The 21,249-nt window shown below is 42.4% G+C and overlaps 2 protein-coding genes across 10 annotated transcripts in view; one reads left to right on the top strand and one right to left on the bottom strand.

The window, feature by feature from the left end:
• The window catches only part of RPA1 (replication protein A1), a 47,603-nt gene extending 29,890 nt beyond the window's left edge, over positions 1-17,713 (bottom strand). For 2 of the 6 annotated variants that reach the window (XM_045571010.1, XM_036408539.2), the window contains exons 1-5: positions 17,562-17,712; positions 15,084-15,134; positions 13,699-13,777; positions 12,936-13,044; positions 278-366 (exon numbers count right to left, since the gene is read on the bottom strand). In XM_045571010.1, coding sequence (XP_045426966.1) covers positions 278-366; positions 12,936-13,044; positions 13,699-13,777; positions 15,084-15,134; positions 17,562-17,594 — 361 coding nt within the window. In that variant the 5' untranslated portion in view covers positions 17,595-17,712. Of the gene's footprint in view, positions 1-277; positions 367-12,935; positions 13,045-13,698; positions 13,778-15,083; positions 15,135-17,561 lie in introns of those variants that run through there. The other 4 variants (XM_036408542.2, XM_036408541.2, XM_036408540.2 and 1 more) reach the window with 3 other exon arrangements.
• A 79-nt stretch (positions 17,714-17,792) lies between these two features.
• The window catches only part of SMYD4 (SET and MYND domain containing 4), a 29,190-nt gene continuing 25,733 nt past the window's right edge, over positions 17,793-21,249 (top strand). For 2 of the 4 annotated variants that reach the window (XM_036408438.2, XM_045571008.1), the window contains exons 1-2: positions 17,795-18,131; positions 19,486-19,631. In XM_036408438.2, the coding sequence (XP_036264331.1) occupies positions 19,498-19,631 (134 nt within the window). In that variant the 5' untranslated portion in view covers positions 17,795-18,131; positions 19,486-19,497. Of the gene's footprint in view, positions 18,132-19,485; positions 19,632-21,249 lie in introns of those variants that run through there. The other 2 variants (XR_004982743.2, XM_045571009.1) reach the window with 2 other exon arrangements.

Here is a 21,249-nt window from a genome sequence, read left to right on the forward strand (position 1 = left end):
GAACTGGTTAGAGCGGGAAAACTCTCCCTACATCTAGTCACAGAAGTGCTGGAAATATGAGTGTTGAGTAATGAGAAAAACAGAGGAGAGATTTTTCCTTTATGGAATCTAATCATCATTTCTTCAGTCCTGAACGAAACGGAAAGAACCTGGGTCCCAGGCCCCCAAATCACTAGTTTTATTAAGACTAACAAATCAAACTGAATCCAAAAGGTAGACTTCCAGCTCTATAGAGAGGTATTCATTTGAGTGCTACAGCCTATAAAAAGCATTTTACCTTCATTATAGGGCAGGGGATTGCCAATCTTCGCTCCAACTGCTTCCGCTGATTTCAAAACCTCTAACTCCATCAAAATAACTACTCTCCTACAAAGGCAAAGAAAGAGAAACGAGTTAGAAAAAATAAATTCAGAGGCCCTTCACATGACAAGCTGCTTAAGAAGCTTTCCCCCAATAATCATTTTGATAAAAACTATTTCCCTTTGTCAGCTGCTTTTCATTACTGAGTAACTTGAGAAATACATGATAGCAATTCCTACATAAATATTTCCCTTAATCTTTCACCGTATCATTATCAAGGCTTTTTATGATCGCAGGGTTTTCATTTCTCATCTAGTCCCTTAATTAAAATGCAGTGTCCTTAGGATGTACCGTACCTTCAAGGAGCAAATGATATGATGAGAATTTAGATTGATAAGCGCAGAAATATGTGGCACAACAGGCGATTATCTATTTTTAGAAACATAACACTTATCCAAATTACCTTTCCCGGTGAAAACCAGTATGACTGTAGATTTCTTTTTAAGTAATTATTATCTAAGTTCTCTGACCTATTTTGAACTCTGATTAAAACCCAGCAATAACTTCCCAAGGACCACAGGCCATCAAACCCTTCCGCATGGCCTTCCGGCTCGGTGCGGTCTGGCCTTGCTAATCCCCAGCTCCTCTCACACAGGTCCCCGGGATCCCTGCTCTCTGGGCTCACTGTTTTCTGTCAGCGTCTGACATATGCCGTGCCCTCTCCTGCCACAGGGCCTTTGCATATGCACTCTGATTGGGTGGCCTTCTCTTATTCTGCCTCATCTAATGCTCATTTTTTTGGCTTTCATCTCATATCACTTCTTCAAGAGACACTTCCCTAAATGTTGGTTTAGATCAGGTTTCTGTTATCCTCTTTTCTATGGCCATGATTGCTTTCCTTCAGCTCAGTTCTCTGGGGTTTAATTAACATACATGAACGTAAAATTATTACTACAATATACTGGAGGCCCAATGCACCGGGTGCACCGGGTGGGGGGGGGGCCCCGCAGCCTGGCCTGTGCCCTCTTGCAGCCTGAGAGCCCCCAGGGGATGTAGGACGGACGGCTTAGGACCGCTCTGTGGGGGGTGGGTCTAAGCTGCAGTCTGACCTCCCTCTGCAGGAGCAACTGGCCGGCCCCAACTCCTGATAGACCCTCCTCTGCCGCCGGTGCCCTCCATTCTCCAATCACCATCCCCTCCCTCTGCCCACTGGCAAGCGCTTTGGCTGGCCTGGTGAAGCCTGCTCGCCACCAGCCGACCAGCCATTCTGCCGTCTGGTCGATTTGCATATTATGCTTTTATTATATAGGATAAAATATATGTTCATTATTTATTTATTCATGCATGTAGGGGGCAAAAGTAGGTTTACAGTTGTTCATATGGAAAATAATACAATAATTAATGATACAAGAATAAACTCTGTTTTGCATTCACAACTGTAAACCTACTTTTGCCCACCCCTGTATCTATAGTGCATATTCATGAGCTAATTATCTATTTCTCCTATTAGACTATACTTTCGATGAGGGCAGGTGTCCTCTCGTGCTTAATGCACAACTGGTCCACAGTTGTTGCTCTATACAAACTTGTAAGAACATCATGATCACAGCTATATTTTAGAGAAAACTCAACATGAAAAAAGGAATTTCAGGGAAACACAAGTGGAGGCAGAGGCCAACAGGAAAGAAGTGATGGTAGTGGCAACACAGATAAAAACTTGTAAAAGGTGGATGGGTGAAGCAATATTTAAGGAGTGATAAACCCAACTTCACCATGCTGCATCCTTTAAGTGATCTGATGGCCATTAGTTTGAATTTTTACATACAAATGATCAGTTTGTGCTACTTTTTATCAGGTTTTCATATCAAGGTTATATCATTTCAATAAAGTAAGTTTAAAATTATCTAATCCTGAAAATCAGATACAAATTCTCTATAAAAATTATCAGATAGATAGATAGTGGTAGATATTTCCCTCCAAAATTATACAAATTACTTCCTAAAAGAAAAAGAAGAAAAAAAAAAGTCTTATCAATCACTTAGCATTATCTTAATACTAAAACCTTAGAAAAAACACACTAAAAAACAAAAACTGTTTTATAATATACATACATCCTAAATAAAATGTTAGCAAGATGAATCCAGCAGCATTATCACAAGCATACACCAACCCAAATGTACAGAAAACACAAATAAAAATCTATTACAACTTTACAGGGATATAACCAGCAACATCCAGACGGTGAGAAACGGCATGAGGGTAAAGAACAAATGATATTGCCCTGCAGGTGTGACTCTGGTGGGGGCGTCGGCATGCGCACAGAAGGGTTGTGGGTTCGATTTCCAGTCCAGGGCACAAACCCAGGTTGCAGGTCCCATCCCAGTCAGGGCACGTGCAGGAAGCAACCTCCTCAATATGTCTCCATCACATTGATGCCCCCCTTCCCTTCCAATCTCTCTTAAAAACAAAGAACAAAACAAAACAGCCGAAACCGGTTTGGCTCAGCAGTAGAGCATCAGTCTGCAGACTGAAAGGTCCCAGGTTCGATTCTGGTCAAGAGCATGTACAATACATTGGTTGCAGGCACATCCCCGGAAGGGGGTGTGCAAGAGGCAGCTGGTCGATGTTTCTCTCTCATTGACGTTTCTAGCTCTCTATCCCTCTCTCCTCCTCTCTGTAAAAAATCAATAAAATATATATTTTTTAAAATATATCCTCTGGTCAGGATTAACAAAAATAAAACAAAACCAACAAAAAGAATGAATTGCCTGGTTTCTTCAACAACTAAAACAATAAGGGGGAAAGGTTTATGGAGAAGGAACCTACAGATGCAGAGACTTAAAAGAACTATCTCCTACTGTAGTGTGAACTTTACTTTGGATCCTGACTCAGATAAATTATTTATACAAACACAGACATGAATAGTTGTTTCTAGTTGTTTCTCTCTTTCTCCCCGTTCCCTCTCTCCCACTCTCTCTAAAAAGCAAAGAAAAAAATATCCCGTGGGTGAGGATTAACAATAACAACAAAAAAGGGTTCCTGCCTTTCAAAGATGTATACTAAGTTATTTCTGGATGAAATAATAAATGTAAGATTTGTTTCAAAATTATAGAGGAGAATAAGTGTGGAAGAGACAAAACTAGATTGAATATCAGTGACAAAATTTGAAGCTGGATGATGGAACATATGGGTATTCATATACTATGTTCTTTTTATTAATTTTAGAGCGAGAGGAAGGAGGAGGGGGAGAAGGAAACATCTTAGGCTGCCTCCTGCACATCTCCTACCACCAATTCTCCGCAGAGCTCTCAGAATAACCTTGGAGTTATATCAGATCATACCACTGCTACCCTCTCAACACCCCATGGCTTCCCATCACACTCAGAATAACACCTAAACTCTTTACGAGGGTCTATAGGCCCTTCATGATATGGACTCCATTTAGAAAAAATTAAGCTAATTCCTCCTTCATATCCTAGGTAAAAATAAGTCGCAGATGAAATATTTAATTCCAGCCGAAACCGGTTTGGCTCAACGGTAGAGCGTTGGTCTGCGGACTGAAAGGTACCAGGTTCGATTCTGGTCGGGGGCATGTACGTTGGTTGCGGGCACATCCCCGGTAGGGGGTGTGCAGGAGGCAGCTGGTCGATGTTTCTCTCTCATTGACGTTTCTAGTTCTCTAACTCTCTCCCTTCCTCTCTGTAAAAAATCAATAAAAATTAAAAAAAATTTTAAAAAAGAAATATTTAATTCCATGTCAGTATTTAATTCCATAAACAGACTATAATAAAGGATAAAAAATTAACTAGTATCACAAGTTTAAAAACAGTTCCTCCCCCCACACACACAAAAAACATGAACAAAGTATAGAATAAAATGCTATTCAGAGAACTACAAATAGTCTATAAATACATGAAAAGATACCTGATCTCACTAATAAAAATTTAAATTTTAAAAATTATTAGCAATATTTTTAAAAATTAGAAATATCTATTATACTGACAGTACAGAGCACAGGCCAAAACCGGTTTGGCTCAGTGAATAGAGTGTCAGCCTGTGGACTGAAAAGTCCCGGGTTCGATCCCAGTCAAGGGCACATTCCTGGGTTGCAGGGAGCATACAGGAGGCAGCCAATCAATTATTTTCTCTCATCATTAATGTTTCTAGCTCTCCCTCTCCCTTCTGTCTGAAATCAATTAAAAAAAAATTTTTAATATATTTTTATTGGTTTTTCACAGAGAGGAAGAGAGAGGGATAGAGAGTTAGAAACATCGATGAGAGAGAATCACCGATCAGCTGCCTCCTGCACACCGCCCACTGGGGATGTGCCCACAACCAAGGTACATGCCCTTGACCGGAATCGAACCCGGGACCTTTCAGTCCACAGGCCGACGCTCTATCCACTGAGCCAAACCGGTCCTGGCGTGAAATCAATAAAAAAAATTTAAAAATAAAGATATCATACCATAAACTTTACCTTTAAAAGTATAATTCAATCGTTTTTAATATATTCAGAGTTGCACAAGCATCAACAGTACCTAACTTCACCCCCAAAAGAAACCCTGTGGAGTCCCCCTCCATCTCCCGCCCTTGGGTACCACTAATCTAACTTCTGTAGGTATGGACGTGCCTCTTCAGAAATAGAAATGCATACACATTGTGAGTATGTAAATTGGTGTACTCTCTACAACAGATGTTCTTTGGCCCCACAATACTAATTCCCAGTATAATCTACTCAGAAATAATAGCATGAGCATGTAATACACAGGATGATTGTTAAAGCCCTGCCTGGAATAAACCTAAATGACCATCGAAAAGGTAAGGAGCAAATAAACCACGACGTACATACCGGCTCCCAGCACAGGTAGGAGAGAGTACAAGGCATGCCCCATGCTAAGGCAAAGCCCACGGGAATGGAATTCCATCCCTGCCTGTGAGTACACTCAACCCCAGAAAGCTCTCCATCCTCGCCTACAACCTAGAGGGCGGAGGAGTGGATAGAAAGCATCCTCAGGCACTCAGAAGTAGCCTGGAGTGGAAGATAAGAGGTCCCAAGTGGGAGGGTTGGCAAGGAGCTATGCCTGCCCTAGACAAGTCAGAGAAAATATGAAGTCTGGACAGAACTGTCCATATGAAGCATAAACAAGATATAAGAAGAAATGACATCGCAACAATGCAACACACCACAATGTATCGATATAAAAATGAAAGGGAGGGAGGAAGCAGAGACAAATAAGGAGTCCCATCTAGAGCATAGGCCAAGGAAGGGAATAATACTTCTTAGGAGTGGTTTGCAAAATAAAGACTAAAAAGTCAATAAAATAAGTCAAAAGATGAGATGAAACAAAAGATTGAGGAAAAAAAAGGTGGAGCTTGGAAAGCTAAGGATGGACATGGTGAGATTATCCAGGATCGTCCGATGAACTGTAAAGTGATCACATGTGTCCTTACACAAGGATAATTGTTATAAGAGGGACGCAGAAGCACGTTTAACAGACAGAAGAGAAGGCACTGTACCCTCGGAAGCTGAGAACGGAGCGATGCAGTCCTCAGCCAAGACTAGCAACCGCCAGGAGCGGAAGGGGCGAAGAATGGACCCCCCCCCCCAGGACTTCCAAAGAGCCTGTGGACCTGCCGGCAGCGACTTCCGCTCAGTAAAAACGGATTCAACTTCTGGCTTCCAGGAAGAACAAATGTCTGTTGTTTTAAACCTCCACGCGAGTGGTGATTTGCCACAGCAGCCACAGGAAGCTCATACAGCACCTACTGCTGTTCCCTGAATTATTACTATGGTGGTCGCCAGACTATGATATTCCAATTCCATTATTCCTCCCTCATTTGTTAAATGGCCCTGCTGTAAGGAAAAGCTTTCTATTTCAGCCATATATTCACTTATCCAGTGTAGATTTAGAAATTCCTTCCTATTTGATACAATAGGGTGCAATCTATTACTATACTTATTTTGATTTTTTTTTTAAATTGTCCTAGATTTGGTAAGTGTTAAGACCTTGCAAGCTAGTTTCTCTGTCCTTCTGATGGCCCCATCTTACTTATTTCCTGGCACAATAAGATATTTCAGGCTCATCTTGTAATTTCCAAGCCTGTAAGAGGACATCCTCCTAGGAGCCCTGATTCTGTTTGTATAAAATGACATTCAGAAACCAAGATCTGAGTGCTAAGTGGGCTCTTAGCTAAGGGGGTATTGCTGCTCCAAAACCTCTCAATAGAGAAATCTAGAAATAACACACACACTACAGATACACAAATATATATACATATGATACATACATGCAAACTAAACGTTTATAACTTTCTATATCCATATACAGTGGAACCTCAGGATTCAACTCAGTTCTCAAGCTTAATTCATTCCAGAAGGCTGTTTGAGAAACAATTTGTTCAAAAACAATTATTTTTCCCCCATTAGAAATAATGTAAATTGAATTAATTTAACCTTAATTAATTTAACATATTAACCTTTCTTATATGCCATACATGTGTAATGTACTGTTTCATCTATAAACAAACACTTAAATGCATTAAACCACCCCAACTGGCCTTAAACTAATCACAGTCAGCACTGGTTATAGGGGTGTCTTTTAGGAAGTCAGCACACTGCATCTTTGCTTTCTCACTTATGCTGTCACCAGCTAACTGCTTTTCCTTTATCCAACCAGTTTCCTACCTCTTCTGATCATTGCCTGTGATCATTGTTTCTTTCACACCTTAGCAACATCAGCATTCTTGATGGCCTCTTTGTTTAGAAATTCAAAACATAGAAAAATTTTCATAGAACAATTTACTGAGATGTTAGGAAGGCAAGGTATAGCTGTAAACGGACTTTACTGGCCCATTCTCTCCTTTGTGGCCTGGGAGATGCACGAAAGGGTTAAGTTAAATCAGATATTCTCCCAACCCCCATACCCTGGAAATAAAGGTCAGAGATGGGAGAACAAAGGTTTGAGAGTATATACTGAAAACCTCGGGCTTACCAAGATCTCCGATTTCAATGCGACATCACAGCTCTTTCTCCCCTGATCAGCTTCATTGTCCATAATATATTTATTTATTAGATCAATTTCCCCCATACATAACCAATCCCGTCACCACCCCCACTACTGCTCCGCGGACCCTACCTTCCTCACACTGTCCATGTTCTCATCTGCTGCTCTAGGCCACCTCCACCCTCCTCTCCCCACTTGGATTCTATCCTCTCAGACTGGGCTGTGACCACGCCCTGCAGACACCTTTCTTCTGCTCGGACTCCCTCCTCACCCCTCAGTCTCAACAACCTGCTGCTGCCCTCCACTCCCACATCCTCAAATGCCCTCTTCACTGGCTCAGGACTCAACGGCCACTCAGACTCTTCCTCACCCTACTCAGGCCCTGACAACCCATACTGGCTGCAGCCACCCTCTCTCCATGCGTGTTATTACCCAACGTCCTGTGCAGCCCACAAGACCCCCTCCTCTCTCTGCGATGACACCTGGCCCAGGCCACCGCCACCACCCCCTCTCCTGTACACATCTACCTTGCTTGGCCCCACCTAATGGCTTTTGGACTGAACTATTCAGCGAGAGCAAGAACAATACAGCCATGCGTGGCTGATCCAAGAGGAATGTGCTGAGAAATGCATTGATAGGCCATTTCAGTGTTGTGCCAACAACATCGCATGCACTTACATAAACCTAGATTGTATAGCTTACTACACAGCTGTCTTTTTTACTTCATAAACTTAAAATTTTTATTTTTGTATTCTATTTTGCGGTAACAGCTTAAAACACACTCATTGTATAGCTGTACAAAAATATTTTTTCTTCTTTCTCAATTATCATTTAATATTTATTATTCACCATCATCACAGCAAATGTTTCTTAGAATACAATGTATAAATATGGTCAATTCACAAATATTTCTCCAGGCCTGAAATTTTTAAAAAATATATTCATTTTACTTTATTCTAAAAAATTAACAAAAAACAAGGGCAAAAAAAAAAATTAGTCTATAATCCCATCATTTAATCACATCAATGTTTCCATTTAACCCAGTCACCTTTGGTCCCTGGTTCAGAACTCAACAGTCACTTTTGGTCCCTGTGCATATGGAGAAGTACATCATGGGTTGATAAAAATTATATCATGTGTGAGTAATTCACACAGGAAAATGATTATCCCTTAATTAAAAAATCACCTCACTTTTAAAGAGAGCTAGAGTCATCATCATGGGAACAGAAGTGCAATCAATAACAAATTTGGCAGATATATGCAGATTGGGACCTTATAATGAGCGTTTTCATGTTGGCACATTATAATTTTAAGCACTGACAGCTATGGTCTCCACTTTCCTTTTATATATTAGAGAAGGCATTTGGAAAGTAACTGAAACTCTCTCTGAATCTATGTGTATATTTTATGGTACTTATTGTATTGTTTACTTATTGACTGAATTTATTGGGGTGACGTTGGTTAATAAGAGAATACAGGTTTCAGGCATACAATTCTGTAACACATCATTCACCACCCAAGTCGTGTTTCCTTCTACCACCACTTATGCGCCCTATAACCTCTTCTACCTCCCCACACTCAATATTCTTTCTTTATATCCTTACTCTATAAGCTATTTTCTATTTTTTTTAATTATTTTTAACTTTAAACTTTTTGTTAAAGATTTAAAACACACACACACACACACATTAGCCTACGCCTACAAAGGTCAGGGTCATCAATCTCCCAGTCTTCCCCCTCCACAACTTGTCCCACTGGGAGGTCTTCAGGGCCATGACTCGGGGATGGGAACAATGCCTCATTCTGGAACACCTCCTGAAGGACCTGCCTGCGGCTCTTCTTGAGGAGATGTCACTCTGCAGACTATGTCCATGGTGGTTTGTGTTTTTCATCACAGATAATGCACCACGAACATTCCTCTCTATTAACAAAAACCTTTCAGTGTTGAAGTACATGTTTTCAAATTTTTTAAGGAGCTTATTGAAATCTACAAAAGCCTCTGCTAAACCCTTCACTAAGTTTTCCTTTTTATTTTCAGAATAGTTTACTGATTTTTAAAAACATATATTTTATTGATTTTTTACAGAGAGGAAGGGAGAGGGATAGAGTTAGAAACTTCGATGAGAGAGAAACACCGATCAGCTGCCTCCGGAATCGAACCTGGGACCCTTGAGTCCACAGGCCGACGCTCTATCCACTGAGCCAAACCAGGTAGGGCAGTTTACTGATTTTAAGAAAGAGATTCATTGATTGGCTGCCTCCTGCATGGTCCTACCAGGAATGGAGCCCACAGCCCGGGCATGTGCCCTGATCGATAACTGAACAAGCAGCCTCATGGTGCATGGGATGGTGCACAGGTCGACGCCCAACCAACTGAGCCACAGCAGCCAGGGCTTCACTACATTTTCTTGAGGGTTCTTTTCCTTCTGCAGTTTCCTTTCCCGCGCCTCTTCTTCAGCCATGCGTTTCTGTTCTAACAACTCCTCATTAGTCAATTCCTCAGGAACCTCTCTAGAAGCTCCTCAACTTCATCCTCATCACATAATTTCATCTTCATCTGTTTGCCATCTCAACCACAGCATCGTTGATTTTTGCAACCTACTCATCCTTGGCAAATTCTTTGAAGTCATAAATGAACCTCTTGAGTGTCTTCTTCCAGATGCCATTTATACACTGCTTGGTGACATCACCTCAAATCCAAGCAAGGTTCCTGATGCAGTCGTTGCAATCTTCCTAGGTTGCAGCCATAACCTGGGCAGAGGTCCTCCTCAGGCAGCAGGCCTTAAAAGCTGCTATAACTCATTCCTCCATTGGGTCTGCGGTGGAATTTGGAGGGAGCAACACCACTTTGATGCTGTATCAACACAGGAGCTGCCCCTGGTGGTCAGTGCACTCCCACAGCCAACCTCGGGCAGCTCACCAACCGCCTGCAGTCCCTCCCCCAGCCGGCCAGCCCCCATCAGCCCCTGGTGCCAAACCATTAATAGATGACCTGCTTCTGAGTCAGGGTTTTATACATAGCAGAGCAGCTCCCTATGTGTCAGCCCTTGACACAAGGTTTGTCTTGCTCCCATCCTCTCCCTTCCCCAGGGGCTGCCCACCCACCATGGTGGTAGTGCGGCAGCAAGGGCGGGGGGAGGGGAGGCAGGGAACCACATGGGGCACTGATGGCAGTTTCCGTTCGGGGCCTTTGGGCCCCAGGCTGGGACAGGGAACCGGGGGTGGGTAGCAGAGGATGCGGCTCCTTTCCCAGGGAGGCCAAGGGCCAGCTCCCTCCTTGGGGCCCTCGGCCAACCTCCCATGATCCCTCCCTCCCACAGTCCCTTCCTCTGGCTGGCCAACCTCCCACAGTTCCTACCCTGATTGGCCCTGATCTTCAGCCATGCCTAGGGACCCCCACCTGTGCACAAATTCGTGCACCGGGCCTCTAGTAATATAATAAATACATTAGTAAGTAACATAGTCATTTATTATCAATTATTATATACTGTACATAATTGTATGTGCTTGCTTTTATACAACCAGCAGAGCAGGGTTTTTTACACCAGCATCATCACAAACACGTGAGTAATGTATTACACTATGTTACCATGGCTACAATATCTCTAGGAGATAGAAAATTTTCAGCTCCATTGTAGTCTTATGGGACCGCTTGTATATGTGATCTGTTATTGACTGAAATGTTATGCGGCACATGGCTGAATTTATGTTATCATTCTAATCTCAAATATATTTCTACGTATCCGCCAATCATTGATAAATATGCACTGAGAGATATTTGGGAATGATGCCCACTAACTGATGATGTTTATTTCTGGGCTGTACAAATTTTAGACTATTTTTTCCTTCTTTGTACCTCTTTTCTATATTGCTTAGATTATAGGATGTGTCATATTTTATTAAACTAGACATTTTTCTTAAAAAATTGAATACACATATAAAGATAGAGCCACAGATATATTTAAGGAAACATTGGTAAAGATTTTTCAATAGTAAAATACTATATACAATTTAGATGCTAATTTAGTTATGGTAAATTCATACAGTTGCATACTAAGTAACATAACATAGAAGTATACCTAGGGACATGTAAAAATAATGATCACTATCAAGTTAAAAAAAGGGTATTATAAAACCACAGTGGTTATGAAGTATTTTAAAAAGAAAATAGAGATTCATTAAGTATTTATGTTCACAGAAAAAAAAAAAAACTGGAAGGATAGACAACATAGTTATTTCTAGGCAGGAATTACAGTTATTTTTCTTTATGTTTATGTGGGTCTTGTAACATGTATATACTAGAGGCCCAGTGCACAAAATTCATGCACAGGTAGGTTTCCTAGACCTGACAGGGCCGATCAGGGCCTTCCAGCTGGTGGCCAGAGCCTTCCTTCCCTGACTGCTGGCTGCCAGCCAGGTCCTTGAAGCCTTCCTTCCTGGCTGTCAGCTGGGGCCTTCCTTCATTCCATGCTGCCCCCTGGTGGTCAGCCCAGGTCATAACATACGATCTAATTCCCTGTCTTCTGGTTGAACTCCCGAGGGGACACTTTGCATATTCGCCTTTTATATGTACATAGATTACTTGTATTGTAAAAGTTGTTATGCAAAACATACAAGAACACAAAATTCTATCAGGGTGAAGATCAACTACATGATATATGGATTTTTTTAAATGTAAGAATAACCACAAAGAAAACACAAATATAATGTATAACTTCCAAATCAGTAGAAGAAAGAGAATTAAAAATCTCAATCAATCCAAGGCAGCAAAAGAGAAAATGGTAAAGCAAAGACACAAAACTTTGGGGGGAAAAGACCAATAATAAATTAAGCAGAATAAACTCACTATATGCTATTTATAAACACATCCAAAATTAATAACACAAGGTTGAAAGAATAAAGATATATAAAACAAATATAAATTAAAAACATTATTTGGAAATGACAGCTAATAATGTAACATGCATTATATACCCTTATTAAGGTGGGAATGCTTGCCATATTTACTCCTCATATGTTTTGGTTGTGTTTTGTAATGAAAAACTAAAAACGTGAGAAAATAAATGTAAAGCCACTCCCCAACAAAAATGCCTTATTTTATCAATGGTTACCCATGAGTAAATAACAGTTCTGTTCATCCCTGTGTCTCTAGAACATAGCACCTGTAGCTACTCCACATTCTCTATATTGGCTGGATAAAGTTTTTACTATGAAAGACTCAAGAATGCAAAAACAGGGCTGGATTACATATTATATCTTTCTTTTTTTTTTTTTTGCTCTATAAGTGGCCTTTTTTTATTGAGATACTTTGAGAGAGAATCCTAAAAAAAGTGCTTCTGAACAGATTAGAAACAGACATTTAGTGAATATGACGGGTTAGAAGAATAGTGTTAAGCCCATCGCTGCATTCTGCTTTAATCCCCTGCTCTGAAGTTCCCATCGCTTCCATGTTTCTCTCCCTCTGGTGCCAGGAGTTAGTCACTTGAGTAGAGAATTCAATAGCTGTACATTCTTAGCTGAAAGCTTATCACTGCCTTTTGGATTCCGAATTGAATTCTGGCATCCAATGAACTGCTCAAAAATTAGCCCCCATTCTGCGACACAATAAAACAGAAAAAACACACCACATACCTTCCATCCTTCAGCGTGTTCACAATAAATCGGTTAATCTGGCAAATGCAATTGCTAGACAATTGCTCTTCTTCAACAAGAGTGTTCAACTGTGTTGCCAACATAAAAGCTGAAAAGCAGAGATTACTTTAGTCTCCAAAAACATTTTAGCCATGGCAATCTGAAAGCTGATCACACCTGTGCTAGCAAAGAAAAATGCCTTAAATATGTTCCTGAAATTAAAACTAGTCAGACAGACTCTGCATAGTGAAAAGCAGAATTTGCAGTGCATCAAACAGCTGCTGCTACTCTGAAATGTATGCATTTCTTAAAGTTCCCCAAGTCACTTTTCCCCCACCATTCAGGTTTCATGACAAAAATCTTTCCTAGGTCCTTCACATGTGACTGGAGATAGCAAGCATATATTCTGCAAATTCTCTCTTCTCCTCCCAGGTAAAGCTTCCAACACAGAAATAAAGCCCCATAAAGGCAAGTATAGGATAGCTAACCCATCATATTCACTAAATGTCAATATCATCCTGAGGGAAATTAATCAAAGAAAGCCTAGCGCACCGGTTAGAGAGAATTAATTAAGCCAAGTGGCAGCTTTCCACTAGATCCAGTCTATTGTTAGAACGCTCTCTGCCAGGTGCAATTCTGTCTGAATGAATTACACAGCCAAGCAAGTGCAGACTTCTAGAATGCCCCAAATTATTGCAATCGTAATGCTGGGTATGCTTTCATTATTTTAATACACATTCTGAGATTTACACATCATACTTACAAGAGAGAGTGTTCAACCCATCACTCATAAGCAGTCGATAGCGGGGCGGACTATTCCCGGTGGTAATGGGACGGATGCTCTAGAAGAGAGAACTCGGTTCATTAGCCAGGTTGGCTGCCCAGTCCCCCGGGATAAGTAAACCTTAGTGGCAGGAGAGTGGGCTTGCCGTTAGATCAACACAAACTGAACTGCTTGCTCATGCACTCAACACTGAAATACAAGCAAAAGACAAGCAGCCTTGATGATTGGCCCACCAACCTCTTCCCACTAATATTATGAAACAAACATAGATGAGAATAAAATGTTGCCAATACTCTTGTGTTCTCTTCCCTAACTCCAATTTGTTGAGAGCCAACTCTAAATATATATGTGTGTGTGTGTGTGTGTGTGTATATATATTTATACAACGAAGTACCTAATATATGCAAGGTACTGTGTAGGAAACATGCTAAAAATACAAAATAAAAAAAAATTCGTACTCTAAAGGAGCTTACAATGAGGGTAGGGATGGAGGCCGAGAGACATAAGAGAAGCGTGCACGTAACAATATGGGGCAGAACTGAGTCATTAATTCCAACTGGAAGGAAATCAGAGGCAGCTTTAAGTGAAATATGTAAACAGAGCCTTACCATCAAATAAGGCTTGATACAACCGTCAGTTAGTTTGAGAGTAACAGGGAGACCGCCAGGGTTAACAGACAGAATCTGCAGGTATAATCCATGATTCTGCTTCTACTGATTTTTTAAATTCCCACTAAAACTTGAGAACCTCTTAAATGATAGGGTTAACAAAGAATGTTTTTGTTTGCTTTGTTAACCCTCACCTGAGGATATTATTTGCATTGATTTTTAGAGAGTAGAAGGGAAAAGGAAAGACAGAGTGAGAGAGACATGGATTGGTTGCCTCCTGCAAGTGCTCAAACCAGGACTGAGGATCCAGCCTTCAATCGAGATTGTGCCCTTGACCTGAATCGAACCTGCGGCCCTTCTGCTGGGCCAAACCGGCTAGAGCTAATGAAGAATTTTAAGCAGACAAGTTCACTTTACAGAGAGGCCATTTGTAAGGCAGATGTGAGCAAGGCAAACCTAAGGGCAGAAAGATAAGGAGGAGGCCCTTGTAATAATGTGTAGCACTACAGCATCCTTTCATTGTGGAAAGAACAGAGGGGCAAAAGCTCAGATTTGAATCTCCAAAGGTCTCCCTCTGGCTAAACTAACATATATACCTTTAAAAGCCTGGTTCCTTTCTCATGAACTGGCCTATTTTGTGTGATGATGGTGAGAATTTCCTAAAGTAAACAAATCTTTATATCCTTCATCAAATGTAATTTACAGTTACATGAAAATTTAAAAACTGCTTCACATAAAATATATGTAGTTACTTACAATGACTTGGAGGATGGGTTTTATGGATGTCTCTCCCTGCTGCATTATGGCCTAAAAGAGTAAAAACAGATTTTTGTGAGATATGAGCTCAAATCATGATTAAAACTGGACCTATTTTTACAGCTTAGCATTTGTTATAAACTATACATACCACTGTCAAAAGAGCCTTTTGGGGGGCTTGTCATTCGAAAAGCTAGGTTAACTTTTATCACTCTGGACAAATGATAAAATCATAAAAGTGAGATACATGCTTACCAACAAGGATACACTCCACTACATCTAAAATATTGGCTTCGCATAACAACACATTAATTCTCTATAGTGCCCACTACTAGGGAATTAAATAAGTATGCTAAGATCTTAAAACGGAGTATTATAAACAGAGTTCAGATCAGAGTTCAGGGAGGTGAGTTAGCTGGACTTCGTGGATAAGGAATACCGAAGGGAGGAGCTACACAGGGAAGCTCTAACAACCCACCGGGGTTCCCTTGAGTCTTTGGCTGAATTGTAATTATGCATATCATTACTGGAGCCCTCAAAGGCTATCATACATTTGTGTTCCAGAGTGGAAAGAACTCAATGAACATGGTGCATTCAGTAGACACCTGAGAAAGGCCATGATTTAGAAATAGGACTAAACTAGGTCCAGAGTAAAATCTACTCTAGACCCATTTCGTCTCAAAAGGATCAGATGATCTGCAAGTAAATTAACAGCCTGCTAGACAACTCAATATTTAAAGAAATATACACAATCCAGTCACTAAATAATGTAATAGTCATAATGTCTAGTATCTAGTCAAAAATTACTAGACATTCTTTTATTGAATAGCATCCACCACAGCTCAAGAAGCAAAATGTGGTCCTATAAAAAAAAAAAAAAATGTGGTCTAATAACATTAAATATTGTTACAGTTGCTTTAAGGTCATGCTAAACCTGCTGCATTTGTATCTCTCCACATTTGTATTTCATTACAAATTTCTACTTATTTTGCTTTTGAAAAACAGGATATGAATAGATGAACGACCTTTGGAAATCAATGGTTCTGGAAAATTACCAGTCACTTGCATAACCTTGGCTGCAGCTTTCCAAGGAATGTGCTCTGGGTGTAGTTATCATCTGGGTTAATGGCTGAAATGGCAAGGTATTTTGCAGCATGTGAGCAAAGCTAGAGACCTGGGAGCTCTGAAACCAGTCACTGTGGGCAGACATTTTCTCACCAAAACTGGCCTTCCTATCTGCTCGTAGGCTGGACGCCAAAGGCAGGTAGCTCAGGCCTGGCCACAGGCCATGGGTTTTGCCAGCAGACCATTTTTTCAGAATATACATTTTTAAAAAATATATTTTTTACTAATTTCAGAGAAGGGAGAGGGAGAGAGAAACATCCATGATGAGAGAGAACCACTGATCAGACGCCTCCTGCACACCCCCTACTGGAAATTGAGCCCAAAACCCCAGCATGTGCCCTAAAACTGTGAACCTAACCAAGCCCTCCTGTTTCACAGGTTGACGCTCAGCCACGGAGTGATCCAGTGTGCCCGTGTAGATGGAGAGTACGAGATGGAGTTAAGAGATGTATGTGGAAGAAAAGTACACGTGCCTTGGGAATGGACTGGACATTCAGGGTGATGTGGGGAGAATGATTCCTCAATTTCTGGCTGGCATAATTTAAAAGACATCAGTGCAATTCCTCCAGATAGAGAACGGGAAGAGGCCCTGACTTGGGAAGATAACGGATTTGCTTTGGGACACGCTGAGTTTAAAATGCCCTGGAGATACCAGGTAGGCAGGGAGATTATAGAGGTTGTCTTTCATACTTAAGGAAATCTGTGAACAATTAACAGGAGACTGTTTGGGGAGAAGAGGGCTTAGAGCCCAGCCTTGTGCCAACAAGCATTTACAAAGCAGGAATGCAAACAGGATGGGGAAAGACCAGCCGGATGAGCTGCAGGAGCCCAAAGAAAAGAGTGTCACCAGAAGGAAGCAATACTCCAGGGACTCAAACACTCCTGAGAACTCCACTACACTGAAAACTAAAAGGTGTCCGTTGGGTTTAGCGACTTAGAGGCCCTGTTCCTTCCAACCAGTGGTTTCTCCAGTGACCCAGGGGGTGACCGATGCGAGTGGGTTAAGGAGCTGATAATGAAATGGCTGAAAACAAACCACTCTGGAGAAGTCTGGCTGTGGGTGAAGGGGAGGGGAGTGGCCGTGGGTGGGAGAGGGTGGAATCAGCAGCTTATTTTGTTTCGTATCCTTAAGCAGGAACTCGTAAAGCATGTTTGAAAGACGGTAGGAAAAACTCTTCCAAGAAAGAGCGATGATGCTAGGGAATGACCCGGCGGCTCCCCCCGTCCCCGCTCTCTACTCCTCCCGCGTTCTCTCCCCATCGCCCCCGGCTCCTCTCCCCCTCCTCCGCTACGCACAGCCCCAAGACCCACAGCCCCCGGGCCCGCCAGTCCCGCTCGCAGGCGCCTCCTCACCGCAATGGCCCCTTCGCTCAGGCGTCCCCCCATGCCTGCGCCGCGCTAACTCCCGCGTTTCTGATCCCGATGCACTGGCTGCGCTCCCGGGCCCGGCGCGCTCTACGGCAATTGGCCCGCGGAGCCGCGTACGCCACTTCCGCCTCCTGGCCTGCGCGCGGGTCAGGGGCGGGCCTAAGAGCTGAGCGGCCACCCCATTGGCCGAGGCAGGGCGCGCGGCCCACGTGACCCTCCGGGGCGCAGGTTCCGGGCCGCTTCCCGGGAAAGTTGGGCCCGCTGGGCGGGGAGCTGAACTGCCGGGCGCGCCAAAGGGTGACGCGGGCGCTGCCACTGGCCTTCAGGGACCAGTTCCGGGGACTTTGCTGGCGGGCTTGTGGGGACATGCCCGGCTCGGCCTTTAATGGGCAGAGAGGCTGGTCACCCAGAGCGGAGTTAGAGCGGGTGCCCTGCCGCTAAGTGCAGTCAATGCTGGGTGTGGACCCCGAGCTTAGCACAGAGGGAGTTTCTGAATGTAAATGGGACCCGGTTCCTGACGTCAGAGGCGAGCGGTCTGTCGAGGGAGCTTCCGCTGTGAGTAAGCCTAACTCCAGGTAGACATGGGATAGGAAAGAGACACGTGTGCTGGAATCACACAGATGGGAAGTCAGGGAAGGCTTCCCGGAGGAGGTGCCACTTTGAATCTTGAAAGATGGGTGGCCATTGGCCTTGTAGACTTCAAATGAGAGTAGGGATGCCCCCAGAAAAGTGAGTAGCCTGTGCAAAAACTAGTGAGATGGCCCTAACTGGTTTGACCACAGTGGACAGGGCGTTGGTCTGCGGACTGAAAGGTTCCAGGTTCGATTCCAGTCAAGGGCATGTACCTTGGTTGCGGGGCACATCCCCAGTAGGAAGTGTGCAGGAGGCAGCTGATGGATGTTTCTAACGCTCTATCCCTCTCCCTTCCTCTCTGTAAAAAATCAATAAAACATATTTTTTAAATAAAAATAAATGGAAAAAATATCCTCAGGTGAAGATTTTAAAAAAATAATAATAATAATAATAATAGAAAGAAAAATCTCGGATATCCCTCAGGTTTCAGGCTTGAGCAACTGGGATAGATGGAGGTCTAAGGGGACAGGGATGGTGGCTGTCAGTCACCTAGCATAGTGCCTGGAACAGAGTAGGCTTTTAATAAATATTTTTTTAAAGAATTTTTTAGAGGAAGAGAAAGGGAGAGAGACGGAGAGAGAAACATAGATATGAGGAGGAAATACCCATTAGCTGCCTTCCACAGGCGCCCCCTAATGGGATGGAGCCTGCAACCTGGGCATGTGCACTGACCAAAAATCCTACCAGCCTTTCCATGCAGGGGAGGAAGCCCACCCCACTGAACCACCCGACCAGGGCTAAACATTTTTATTGTAAATGAAAGGACAGTTGAGTGAACTGGTGTGAGAGAATATAGAGCCTTCTTCAGCATATAAATAAATACCTATTGAAAATTTTCACAAGAATAGCCCGGCTGGAGTGGCTTAGTTGGCTGAGCATAGTTCTGTGCACAGAAAGGTTACTGGTTTGATTCCCTGTCAGGGAACATGCCTGGGTTGGGAGCTCCATCCCCATTAGAGGGGGTGTGCCAAGGCAGTCGATCAATGTTTCTCTCTTACATCAATGTAGCTTTCTCTCTCTTTCCCCCTCCCCATCTCCTTCTCCCTCTTCCTCTCCCTCTCATTCTGCCTCTCCTTTTACTACTTCCTCTCACTCTCCCTCCTTCTCTCTCCCTGCCTCCCATCCTCTCTCAATGCATGTCCTCGGGTGAGGACTAAAATAAAAAGATCACAAGCATTGATTTTCTTGCTTCATGCTTGCTGGAATGAAATCTTGATTTGCTAGAACTACACATTTGTAGAAATCCGAACTCCTTATTTTCTTATTCATTTTGTAGATCTAAAGGACCATGGATCTGCCTGTGGATGAGTGGAAATCGTACATACTTCAGAAGTGGTCTTTGCTCCCAAAATCCATTCGGGACACAATTTGTTCAGCAGAGACTTCGAGCGATATCTTTCTTCACTCCTCTTCGCTTCTTCAGTGAGTAAATGGAAGCTTTAACCGGGGAAATTTGGATCTGGAAAATGTTCCCAGGTGTCATTAGCCCTTAAGTTGTCTTTTTGATGGAAGGATTAAATTTAAATTTTTAGATTTTGGGACATTCAGCAGTTCTTGCTATTTCCAGTGTTTCCTAATCTACTATTGTAGAAAAGGTAGGGATGCTATTTAGCTTTTTCGGTATCAATGTTAATGTTTTAATAGGAAGTGCCTTGCTATATAGTCACTAGGCTGTGAACATTGCCATTTCCCAAAGGTTGTAGTGGAGATTTACCAGCTGTACACAGAAATTCCTAAGTGCTCAAATTCGGAAGGGACCTTACAGGATTAACTCCAGTATTTTTCAAACTCTCTTGACTACTCTCTTCAGTAAGAAATATTTTATATCCCAGCCTAATACACATACGTATACAGTATATATAGAGAGAAAAACTGAAACAAGAGTTTCCTACAAGTTCAGTGAATTTTTATTGATCACCTATTTTGCACCACACATTCTCTGAACCTAATAAAAGACGTCAACCCACAGATTCCACAAGCTTAGCAAATCCCAAATAGTGTACACATAAATAAAACCACACCTAGGGACAGCAGACTCCAACTGCCAAAAACTAAAGAAGGAAGAAGAAATCTTAGGTGGCAGCCAGCTCCAACGTGGCACCATGGCTGCCCTCAGACCCTTGTGAAACCAGGATTGTCAAAAACAGGACCAAGAAGTTCGTCTGCGGTCAAACCAGTATGTCAGAATTAGGCGGAACTGGGGAAAGCCTAGGCATTGAGGCATTGACAGTAGGATGTGCAGAAGTTCAAGGGCCAGATCTTGATGCCCAACGTTGGTTATGGGAGCAACAAGAAAACAAAGCACATGCTGCCCAGGGGCTTTTGGAAGTTTCTGGTCCACGCCTTCAAGGAACTTGATGTGCTGCTGATGTGTAGCCAGTCTTCCTGTGTGTGCTGAGATTGCACACACCGTATCCTCAACAACCACAAAGCTGTTGTGGAAAGAGCAGCTCAGCTGGCCATCAGTCACTAATTCCAATGCCAGGCTGCACAGCGAAGAAAATGAATAGGCAGATTGTGTATACATTGTATTGGTGTTAGGAAAGCCATAAAATTCTAAAGAAGAGAGAGAGAGAGAAAGAGAGAGAGAGAGAGAGAGAGAGAGAGAGAGAGAGAGAGAGAGAGAGAGAGAGAGAGAGAGAGAGAATATCTTAAAAACACCAAAGAAGAAGAAGAAAAAAGATGTTACCCATATGCAAGTAAAAATAAGAAAATGGCTGATATTTTTTTCCAGTAAAATTATGGAAGCCAGAAGACAATTAAATGGCACATTTAAAATACTAAAAGGAAAACAAAGCAAAATAAAACTTGCCAATCTAGAACTCTGTACCTAATGAAAGTATCTTTCAAAACTTAGGAAGTGGTAAAATTCTAACCACTTCTTGGTGCATGGGGGGAGGGGGGAATGCTCAACCAACTGAGCCACACCACCCAGGACACAAATCAGTTTTATTGATCTCACTTAAGACCTTTCGGGGTTTCTTTTGCTCTTATAATAAAGACTAAAATTCTTACTATAGATAGCCAGTAAAGACATTGC

The sequence above is a fragment of the Pipistrellus kuhlii genome, unplaced genomic scaffold, assembly GCF_014108245.1.
Source record: "Pipistrellus kuhlii isolate mPipKuh1 unplaced genomic scaffold, mPipKuh1.p scaffold_m20_p_39, whole genome shotgun sequence".
NCBI classification, from domain to species: domain Eukaryota; kingdom Metazoa; phylum Chordata; class Mammalia; order Chiroptera; family Vespertilionidae; genus Pipistrellus; species Pipistrellus kuhlii.